Below are 12,276 nucleotides of genomic sequence, written 5' to 3' on the forward strand. Positions count from 1 at the left end.
GATGTGCTTTAATGTGGTGTGACAGATCTCTGTATCTCCCTCGGTTCAAGTGGCAGTGCATAGCGCACATGAACCGACCATCTCTTCCTCTTTACTAGTTATAGCATTAAATAAACATGAATGTACATTAGAAGGTATACTGAAAGAAACTAAAATGATTCATGCCTCATGTAATCGCTCAATCAGTGTTTCAACCGCAGAAAGACGTTAATAAAACGGTCTTGTTGTGTCGATGTACTGACACTAGGGGTCACACTTGGGAGCCCCAAACATCTCTGATACTTTGAGAAAATGCCAATGAAAATTGACAAGTGGAATTTGCAAGCACCACTCCCTCATTTATACATGTGGGTATAAAAGGAGATTCAGTGCATCAATTCATTCAGGTTTGTGCTAAAGAGCCAAGACAGTGTTCCCTCCATTTCAGCGGGTAGTTCAATATTCTGGCAGGAGGGACAGAACATCTTGTTACCTCAATCAGGGAACGGAGGATACAGTAGTAACCAAGACTGACTATCTGTCAGTCACTTTTACATGGTGTCGATGTACTGACACTAGGGGTTCCTAGGGAAAACGGCACAACCAGCTAAACCAAGTTAGGAGGTTTTGGCGGTGCAGATGTCGGCAAGTTGCTCCGTGCCAGGTAACAAGTGCACTCACAATGCCGTGACCTTCCCAATACTCCACATAAGCAACGTCATCCCCTGTACGACAAGGGGGAAAAGGATCGCGTCAAACGTTTATTTTTTATCTTTTATCTTTTTTTTAAGATAAAACTTATAGCTGTGCAGACCAGAAGTTAACGCTGGGGAAAGCACTCTTTTTTTTATGCAGAAAAAAGAAAACTACGGAGACCAGATACAGCTAAGGGAGGAGCTTTACAACACAGTGACTGGTGGCAGTACCATATGGGATTGTCAACAGGGTTTCACTTTTAAGCTAAACTTGAAATTGCCACAATAATAATAATAATAATCATCATTGTTAAAGAAAGAAAGAAAAAAAAGAGAGATTTGAGGTTAAAATGAGTGCAGCCTATTGGTTGTGAGCACAAAGTGCAACCTGGAAGAAACAAGTAAGCTGATTGGCCATTGAAACTGCACATGTCACATAGAACCAGGTGTGTGTGTGTGATTATCAGCATGCAGAGGGACCTTTGTTTGAAAAGTGGATGTGCTTCTCCTAGTAGTGATGGGAAGTCTGGCTCTTTTCAAAGATTCGGCTCTTTTGGCTCAGCTCCCTTAGAAGAGCCGGCTCTTACCAAATGGCTCTTCATTTAGTATCAGTCGGAGACTTCTATTTTAGCCTAATTTAGCAATTGTGAATGATTTGTGTTTGGTAAGCAATTTTTCTTATTTGTATGCATTTTTTTTTTTTTCGTTACAAAAAAAATACACAGTTACTATTATTTAACATTTCAATAAAACTTCAATATCAGATGCCTCAGCTTGGATGGGCTGATGCAATGTTTTCTCTCTGTGATTATTTGTCCTGGCTTTTTTTCTGTTTTTCACTCATTTCTTCATTTTCTCCCAACGCGCTTTCATTTAAATCCGACTCCCCGCCTCTCTCTGTTGATCTGTGTATGGCCTGTACCACTACACTCGCTATCTTCGGAACATGTGTTCCCTTCCTTCTTTCACATAATGGTGTGATCTTAGTCTGTCCTCCCATGTCATAGAGCCGGCTCGTTCGCAAACAACACATCACTATCTCCTAGAGCTTCTCCTACCTAAGTTGGTGTTGTTGATGGTTACAAAACCAAAGGAGAAAGATTGTTAACCTGCACAGTTGTAACCACTGAGTTTGGAGTAAACCACATGCTGAGTTTGTTCAAAGACAGCTGGGAAAAGCCACAATGTGTTCATCAACTTTGAGACGCTACTGGTAGGACAAAGACTCAATTCTTTAGTGACTACAGACTACAGATGTTGTGTATGTTTGCAAGTTGTTTGTTGATGCTAGAGGTTTTAGCATCTAATATGCTAACTGGCCATGTGCACTATTTGATTTTACATTGCTGTTGAGTTGCTATGTAAACTGTGAGTATTTAAAAAATATTGTTTGTACTTTAAATTAGTTAAAATATCCTCAAATGTACATTGATCTCAATGCTGTGTGTAGTGACTCATATATTTATATATTTTCTCTGTATAGGTTATTAAAATACTCATCTGAATGAATCACTGAAAACAAGCACAAGAAGATCAAGTTGTTGTTGATAGATTTAATAAACTGCTTCGATGATGAAGAATTAGATGTTTTGAGTTATTCCCTGCACCCTCTGAAATTGACTGAAGCCTTTTTTCAAGTTTGGGCAGACATTGAGGTAAAGAAACCCTGTTAACTTGACAATCACTACATATGGAGTACCTGGCCCAACAACACGAGTTGACCTAAAAAGGTCATGAATACTTCATGAGTACTGGTCCTGGCAGCGAGTTCCACCACCGAATTAAGCTTCCATAGGGCGCTGGAAGCTAAAAGTACACCCAGGGTTCGCTAGCCTAGATAATTCATGTGAACAAAAAAGAAGTGCACATTATCACCTCAGAGAGGGGAAAGGTGTTGTGTGCAAACTGTTCATCCAGCTAGTTGCCCGCACCTTACCTATTCGTACCTGATAACACACGGGACAAAACTGGCTCAACCCAGAGATTGTAAAATCTCGCAACAATATTGGGTGTCGCCCAGCCCGCTGCTCTGCAGATGTTTAAGAGGCGCTGTTCGCTAGAGCCCAGGAGGATGCAACACTACTCGTGGAGTGTGCTTGGATTCCTAGGGGGCATGGCACACCCTGGGCAATGGCATCCCAAATACAGTGAGCAATCCTCTGTTTGGAGACAGCCTCCCCTTCTACTGTTCGCCAAAACAGAATCAGAGCATCTAAAGCTCTCCATGCAATCCAAGTAAACACACAGGGCGTGTACTGGACACAGCAATGACAAGGCTGGGTCTGCCTAATCTCAAGGCAGTGCTTGCAAGCTCACCACTTGATCAGGGTCGTGGGAACTTCAGGTACGTAGCCTGGCCGGGGTCTCAGGATCATGTGAGAGTATACCGGCCTGAACTCTAGGTACGTTTCACTGATAAAGAATGCCTCCAACCCTCTTCTTGTTAGTGAGCGTGGTCAGGAGGGCTGTCTTCAAAGAGAGGACACTCAACTTAACTGACTCCAGGGACTCAAAAGAAGCTCTCTGTAGGCCCAGCAAGACTGCAGGTGAGCTCCAAAAAACCAAGTCCGGGTGGGCCAATACAGCGCATCCAACAGGACCTGTGTATCAACCTCCCTGACTTTGCACAACATCTATGCAACCAGGTTTACTTGGGGGAAAGCATATTTGCGTAGGCCCGGGGCCAGCTGTGTGCCAGTGCACGCATGCTGAGAGGTCAGAGAAAACCATAGCGGTGGGAGGATTCCTGGAAAGCGAACAGGTCTATCTGTGCTTAGCTGAAATCAACTCCAGATCAGCTGGACCATCTGGGGAGTTTTCTCTCTCCCTGAAGCGTCGCTCATCACGACAGTGCATCCGCTGCGTTATTGAGTTCCTCTGGAATGTGAGTGGCCCATAATGGATGCCATATTCCCCAAGAGCCACTGAAATTGTTTTGGTGGGACTGCCGTCTTTGCCCTGAATGACTTCAGGCAGTTCAGCAAAGACTGAGCATGCTTGTTCATGAGATGCGCCATCAAAGTGACTGAACTCAACTCCATACAGAGAAAAGAGATGTTCTACACTGGGGAGAGCTTGCTCTTTTCCCAGTTGACCTGAAGCCCCAATCAGCTTAGGTGTCTAAGCACCAGGTCCCTGTGCGCACACAATAAATATCAAAAGTGAGCTAGAATCAGCCAGTTGTCAAGATAATTGATGTGATCTTAACGGGGCAAGGGCAGCCTCTGCACAAGGCAAACCAAAGAAACGATCTGTGTCGAGGCAGAACCAAGACATGAAAGTATGTGTCCTTCAGGTCTATTGCCACAAACCAATCTTGATGGTATGTCTTCCGAACGTATGTCAAAATTTGTTTCTGTGTTAACATCTTAAATGGGAGCTTGTGCAGGGCCCAATTCCAAACTCACAGATTTCACCACCCTTGGTACGATGAAGGGGTGTAAAACCCTTTCTTCATCTTGGCTGGAGGGACAGGCTCTATTGCATCCTCTGCCAAAAGAACTGCATTCTCTGTATGCAGGACAGGGTCATCTTTGCCTGTCATCGAGGTAAAAAGGCACCGCTGAACCTGGGCGGGCGCCTGTCCTGATGAGCCAGTGTGATGGTTTCATGAGAAGCACCAGAGGGACAATTGTTTTTGATGTACCTGTGGTAGTACAGCGACACAGAGCGTTGGCCGCCACGTCGAGAAGCATCACGTCCCAACCCTGTGGGTGCACTGAAACACCTACCTTGCTCCATGTACCTTGACTGGAACTATCCTGTGATGGGTGGGGAATCTGTGCATCTTCAAGACGCGTCACATTGACCTTAGTGGGAATTTGTGTGTGTCATGGTGGGAAACTCGCATCCAACATGTTCAGACTGCGAGCTGTGTGACCCAACGGGGGAAGGAGCAGTCTGGATATCACCTCCTGGGAAAGAGCAGCTCCCGTCATTCCTGGGTCACCTGTCTCAGGGACGATTCGAAGCCTTCCGGATCTTGGCGCTAGCCTGATGGATGGGCGGCGTCGCCATCCTGCGGTGGACTCAATGCTGCGTCCGGGCTGTGGGTTCAGGCTGCAAAGGAAGGCGGGAATTCAGCCAAGTCCTCGGCATCGGAAGGCATAATAATGCTTCAATCGAAAGTTCGTCCTCATCTGGATCCCTGAATTAGAAATTACGTTCACCATAAGACGAACTGCCTAACTCATCCATGAACTTGACTGGGCACAATGAGAGTGACTAGGAATGGGAGGCCCGTGGGGATTGAACTGGCGGAACAATCCCATTGTTGTCCTCATCTCCTTTTATACCCATTTGTCCAGGGGAGTGGCACATAGAAATTCAGTTCGCCAATACTAATTGGCCTTTTCTCAAAGTATCAGAAGTGTTTGGGGCTCCCAGGTGCGACCCTTAGTCTCAGTTCATCGGCACAACGTCGAAGTGACTGACAGATAGGGAGCAGCCTATAAATGTATGTCACGAAACGTTACCTTTATCTCTGTAAAGCCATTACATTTCTTTAAAATAACTCTTTTGCTAAATAAATGCACTATATTATACATTCATTATATTTTTACTTAATTGGTTATATTCATTATATGTTTAAATAAATATATCATGAAAACAAGTTTTAATTCAAATGTAAATGTTTATATTTCAACAATGAATTTGAGTAGAAACAATAATAAAATAAAAAAATAGTCTCTTCAGTCTTGATTAACACCATGGAGTACTCGGAGGTAGGCTACCCTGGCTAATCTACCCATAGATAGCAATAACCGAGGAATTGGAAGCTTGTTAGTAGATTTTCTCTCCGCCATCATGCTTCGTATAATCCAACACACCTGCGAACTTCAGGCATGTGCATGTGATACCGTAACGTGTGTGAGGGGGGATCTGTGGCGTGTGCACAAACTGTGATTGACAGTCAGATCTCACACAGCCCTGCGCTGATTGGACCAGATGAACCGGGAGCGGTGGATTTTTGCAAAACAAATAACATGATCTAGGTGGAGGTAGAAGCGCAGGTTTTTTTCTAAAACCGGCTGATTTATGTTGTTCTGTCGAAGCATAGTGTCGGTTTCAGTGAATATGATCAAAACAATCTTGCCGACTGCAGCTTTAATTTAAGTTTTTATTTAAGTGTCAATTATTAAATAAATTTGATTAACTGATTATTAAATAAACTAAATTTTTCGATTTTGGTTTTCAGCTAAATGGTTTCGGTGTTTTTTATTAATAATAATAATAATAATTTCGGTGCATAACTAGTTTAGTTTGGTCTTGATAGCTTTCCGTTTCTGTGTGAACGGAACATAAGTCTTACGTTAATTCTTGCATAGCCAGACTATTGCCTAACTTTGCATTGTATTCTTGCCAAGAAATGCCTGACATATACAGTAAATACACCAATCACAGCTTTTGTATTAAAATGTCATTCAGGGGTGGATATAACTGAAACTGAATCTTGTTTACACAAATTTGTCTTGACTAACAGAAACCCATTTTGCATGAGACTGGTTGTTACTCTTTAAAATAATCATGAAATCAGAATATTTACATTATTCAAATCAAGTCCCGTCCTACATTTTTTTTTTCTTGTTTAATATCCTGTTTTAATAAAAAAATAAAGTAAAATGGGTTGTAAACAGCCTTTTAATGATAACTTTATGCAAGCATTCTGTCCTCCCCAAAACTTGTGCTTGTACTGGAGGTAAAGAGCCTCAATGCATTTATTGTACCTCTGTGACATCTCTTTGAAAGACATTTGCATAAAGACATTCTTGTTGAATTGGAAGACACAATACCTGTGAGAATGATGTTGGGAATGTTGCCATGGCTACTGTAGCTCAGCTGCTGTGCCTCCTGCTGACTGCTGTGGCTCCCAGTTAAACCCATCATGGCTGCTTGTGTGTAGTTCAGGGTTGAACAGTGACTGGAGTCACTCAGATTCTCCATCATGTTCATGTTGAACTGTTCCAGCTACATGATCAGCATTAGAAAGATTTTAACTCATTTGAACAATAAATAAAATAATAACATTTGTAATACAGCAGCAAATTTTATTCCTGCACCTTCACACTCAATCAAACAGTAGTCCAGTCCAGTGAGTGTGTCATAGACGATTCAGCATTATATAACGTTACTGTGAAAGTGCTATAGAATTCAAATGGATTTAATTTTGCCCATCTTGAAATAAGTTTCCTGCACAGTTGCTTAGGCACTGAATCTCTCTCTCTATCTCCCTCCCTCTCTCTACAGTATATATATACTGTAAAAAAATAAAAATAAAAATAAAATAATAATATATATATACCGGTATATATATATATATATATATATATATATATATATATATATATATATATATATATATATATATATTTATTTTTATTTTTTTTATTAGGCGTGTCGCAATATACGCAATGTATTGACGATAACTGTGATATTCAAAACATGAAATATCGATATCGTGTTAAGGGTGACACAATATACCGGTATTGCCGATAACCATAATATTTAACATTAATAGTACAATAATCCAGCGTCAGTACCTTGTTGACATCCCAAAGTACAATAGGTGGCGGTATTGCACCTTAACAATGTCATATGTCACGCTGCACGCATACCTGCCAAAACTCCCGTTTTTCCTGGGAGTCTTCCGTACTTCACACCCCTCCCGTTTTGTTATTTCTCCCGTAATTTGTATGGCTCAAACCTCGTTATATTAATATATATAAAATCTAGCATAGAATCTTGTTTAAAACGCATCCTACTCACACAATCGACACATCATACAAATTTCAACCCATTTGTGACCTCAACCTGGCAACCTACAGCCCAGTTGCGCAGTTGATATCTGCGCCGGTAGTAGACGCGGGAAGTTGCATCAAGCATCACTGGTAGAGATGGGAGGTGAAGAATGTATAAAAAAAAAAATATACATGTAAATTGAACAACAGCTTGACAGCCATATCATAATAACGTGACTTATTCATGTTTATTTTTATTAATAATTATGTATTATGTATTTATTTATGTGTATTTAGCCTGCCTCTGTCATCCAGCACCATTCGGATAAAAAAAAACGGTTTTATTGAATGTTTACTTCAAATATCTTTAGAGAGGAATATTTTTGTTGTATTTAAAATAGAGCGATGTTAGCATTATGGCACGCTAAACTCTCACATTCAATTTATTTAATTCATACTCGACAGCTGAGTGTGCTCTCGTGCAGAAAGTCCACAAGTGAGACCCATAGAAGTATTGAACTTTTGACGTTCCAGGAAATCCCTAATGTGGACAAAGACAGCCAGCTATTGCTTTAGCTGAATAAAATTCAGATAGAGACGTTTTGACTGATTAAAGGGTCAAACAGGTTAAGGTTTTAGTTGTGTTATTAAAGCTTATTTATAACACTGTTTTGAACTTGACAGTATTTTCTCTGTCCTGGTTATTTCTTAGGCAGTCAAAGAAGCCAGATAAAGCCAGTCTTAATTGTTGCATGCAATGGTGTGATTTATTGACTAAAAAATGAAAGCAAAACACAAAATAAACAAACTAAAGATGAATTTGACTGATAACATTGTTTTTTCAAGGTTTCTATAGATATTGCAATATATCGTTACCATGAATTCCTTTTCCCACGATAACCATGGTGTGAAAAATCGAATATTGTGCAACCCCAATATATATATATATAATGCAAAAAATCGATCTATCTATCTATCTAGAGAATTTTTTTTCTTTTCTTTCTTTCGTGTGCTCTGACTGAATAAAAACTAACATGCACCATAATGTAATGACTGTAATGTAAAACTTGTGAACGAATCAGTTGATTGGTTCATCACAAAGAACAGCCCTAATCTATTCGTTTTTCTTGTCTGGATCTGAACTGACCTGAATTATTGGTCTAAATCATGAACTGAATTAATCAGGCAATTCACTTCCTCTCTGAATCAGCTATGACTCACTCTTAAGCTGAAGTCAGCCTTCAATGGTAACAGGGTTTTTTGTTGTTGTCGTTGTTGTTGTTTTTTAAATGGTATATCTTAATATAAAGAGTGATTTTAAATGCCGCACATATATGTACCTGGTTGGATAGGGCATTGGTCTGTCTGGATGGAAATTGTTGATCATAGAATGAATCTCCAAAGATGCTCCCAACCACCTGAATATGCTATGAAAAAAGATCCATTATGAACAATGTAACGCTGTGGTAAGCATGCACGAAGATGAAGTAGACATTCTTTATTATATTCCAAAATACTGAGGAGAAACACAGGAACTCAAGCAGGGATTAACATCATATCTAAAGGAAATTAGCCAGATGTAACAACAAACAGATGTACTGTAACAGTGTGAAAGTGGTGGCAATAGAGAGAAGTACACTCTGAGATGCCAATAAACACAAAATTACAAAAATGCATTACTTACTTGCGGTGAACCACCAGGTGAGAAGCCCTGATTGGACGCTGGAGATGTTGGTGACTGATTGGTTGAAGAGCCGGTCTGACTGCGATACTTTTGGGAGTAAAATGGCTTTAGAATCATGTGATGTGTTGAATTTGAGATAACTGAAATATCAACCTAAACCAAAGTGCGTACACTAGAAGAAAAACTTACTGAGTTGGCAGTTCCACTTGTGGCTGTCTGTGATTGGCTGGCAAAAGAGGTCTGGACAGTGCTGGGGGTGGAGCTTACGGTGAGAGGAGGGAGCCGTATGAGACGAATGTTCTGAGGAAGGGTATGCGGCTGTTTCTGCAGGTCATTCAGTAAACTCAGCAGTGAGTACTGAGACAGCTGCTGCTCCAGTGACAGACTGTCCATCGTGATTGGCTGTGATAACAACACACAGTCAACAAATCAGGTGTTAGTGTTACGAACAAGGACATTTTGAAAAAAAATGTCATAAACCCATACATTTATTACTAGTTCATTGCCATTGATCCCACAGTGAGACAAATACGTTTTTAAAAAATACAGGGTCAATAGATAAAGAAAAATCTGAAAATGCAATTAAGCACTTTTTTAAATGTTTATATCATCTGTTGCTATTTTGAATTAATTTGTTTTTATCTCAGATTTTTTTGATTGACAAATTGTAGACTCATGTATTTAGAGACATACTTGATTGCTCAATTAATTTATTGATTTCTCAGTTGATTCATCTCATTTAGAGATCTGAATTATATAGTTACATTTTGCAACAAAATAAAAAATAGGCAGTTGATATTTGCTATAGTCGACCTTACGTGAGTGCATGGCATGTATGTGGATAAAGTTGGATATAATATATATCCAATTTTATATATAGAGCTGTGTGATAAAGTTTACATTTCTTTACAATATAAACAATCACAGAGTTGATATAGTATTGCTTTACATGAATGTAATGTGCGTATGCAGATGTACTATATATCCAACTTTTAATATATCATCAGGTAATATATAGTTTACATTTTTCAACAATGAAACAATCAAGCAGTTGAGATTTGCTATATACCTTTAGTAAATACTGTATTGCAAATCTCAACTGCTTGATTGTTTTATTGTCGAAAACTATATATATACTAAAAGATCAGAATCAGATTTTCATGAGACCCCATAGATTGCTAGAAATAAAACTAAAACCCTTTAATTACACATTACAAATGAAAACACAGAATGCGCTGTTTAGGGAGGCAGGCTTACCTGTGCGATGGGTATCTGAGGTGAGACCACAGGTGGTAGCGTGGGAGCTGGCTGCTGTAGGCTGATATTGGGTGAGGGGATGGGGCCAGTGTGCTGGGCAGGTGGGGAGGGAGGGACGTGACTGGCAGCACTGATGCCCAAGTGTGTCAGGTTGGTGGTCAGGTTGCTGGTACTACTGGAGCTGGACGTAGGAAAGGTAATTGGGTCATCTAGATCCAGCGGGGTGGGGAGAGGAGGGGGGAACTGAATGTTTGTCAGATCAGGTAAGGAGCCGCCTGTGCTGTGAGCAGCTGGCATCAAAGAGCTATTCATTTCTTGATCAGGAGATGGAAATATGCTGGAAAAATTAAACAGAATATGCTGTGAATACCCTCCATATATGGTAAATCTCATGAAACAATATATATTCATATTAATATACTGTATATTTTGCTAGACGAAAATGCTATTTATTTTAAATTGACCGTTAAGGGTTAAAGTTAGCTTCATTTTACTCAATTGTCTTGAAATTAAGATTCATTAAAATTAAGCACAATTCGTCCCAACCCAAATCTCATTAAATTGTCATTTACAACAACAAAAAAAGTATCATTATTTTAGGACACGGGTTGTCCTAACCCTAATCCTAAAACTAAACTTTCGTTACTTAAAATACTGAAATAAAATTAAATATTTAAATATTTAAAAAAAATTCAGCTAGTTGCCAAGCCAACCATCTCAATATATCTCAACTAAAAACAACACTGACATAAATCAAAATGTAATTTCAATTGAATAATTATATAAAGACAGTTTAAAATACTTTCAAATCTATATACTTTCCAAACTACAATTATTTATTGTTTCATTTTCACATTGCAGTGATAGGAATCTGGAGGGAAAATGTGCTAAATTACCATGAACATAATCTCACCATAAAAAAGCTTAAAATCAGCCATCATTTTCTTGAAGCAAAATATAATTTCTATATTAATTATTCACCCAAATAGGGTTCAAAATGAACATTCTGTTTTACCTGCCAATGAAGGATGATTTGAGAATATTTACCAGCCATTAAACATTTCTTCATGGCTATAAAATAACATTTTACATCTATCACAAAAACGTAAAGACCTACAGTATGGTGGATTTGTTTTTTATTGTTTCGTTATGGTTTCTTATGTGAGGAATAATCCACATGAAATTCTGGAGAAAAATAAACTTTAGGCATCATGTAAAAATTGCAGTTTGCTCCAAGGGTAAAATATTTTAAAACAAGTCATGACAGATTTTTGTACAGTATGTCTAAATCTCTCATATCACAGAGTATAATGTTCCCTTTCGAAGGGAACTCGACACTACGTCATTGACGCTTTGGGGAACGCCTCAGGTGTGACAGGTGTCTGAAATCAAATATCAACTCACGGCAATCATGTTGACCGGCGACAGCCCGTGAATCATCAACTTGATTGATTAACGCGCGACCAGGATGTATAAAAGGGAGCCTCGAAAACATGACAACATCTTTTCGTCTTCAGGCAGGGACTGTTTGTCTGGTTAAGAGAATATCGCGTTGAAGAGGCATTAAGAGCGCACGGCTCTCGAGAGAGCCTCGTGCAAACTGTGAGCGTGTTTCATTTGAAGACGCTCCGCTCTCGTCTGACCCTTTTTTCGAGGGAGGAGGGTCAGCATTTGAGCCCCGTGGTGCACGCGATCTGTGAAATAATACTGTGTGGGGCATCCGTGCGCTTTCGGGTGTTTCAACCTAGCACCTGTTGACTTTCTTCTCGAGGGATGAAAGCCAAATATATTCTATAAAACAGTATTGTCTGGTGATTATGGCTGCAGTTAATTCTATGGAATTAAAATGATGGAATATTATCTGACTTTAAGAAGTTAGATATTTTAATTCAGCCCACCATCCAGACCGTGTTTCACTTATCCA

At 39.6% G+C, this 12,276-nt stretch overlaps 1 protein-coding gene across 3 annotated transcripts in view; it reads right to left on the minus strand.

Moving 5' to 3' along the window:
- crtc1b (CREB regulated transcription coactivator 1b) overlaps positions 1-12,276 on the minus strand; it is a 33,026-nt gene that overhangs the window by 5,092 nt on the left and 15,658 nt on the right. For 2 of the 3 annotated variants that reach the window (XM_082156667.1, XM_082156666.1), the window contains exons 7-11: positions 10,353-10,689; positions 9,285-9,497; positions 9,096-9,182; positions 8,752-8,838; positions 6,467-6,641 (exon numbers count right to left, since the gene is read on the minus strand). In XM_082156667.1, the coding sequence (XP_082012793.1) occupies positions 6,467-6,641; positions 8,752-8,838; positions 9,096-9,182; positions 9,285-9,497; positions 10,353-10,689 (899 nt within the window). Of the gene's footprint in view, positions 1-1,486; positions 4,734-6,466; positions 6,642-8,751; positions 8,839-9,095; positions 9,183-9,284; positions 9,498-10,352; positions 10,690-12,276 lie in introns of those variants that run through there. The other variant, XM_082156668.1, reaches the window with a different exon arrangement.

This window comes from Leuciscus leuciscus, assembly GCF_965113295.1.
Source record: "Leuciscus leuciscus genome assembly, chromosome: 23".
Taxonomy (NCBI): Eukaryota; Metazoa; Chordata; class Actinopteri; order Cypriniformes; family Leuciscidae; genus Leuciscus; species Leuciscus leuciscus.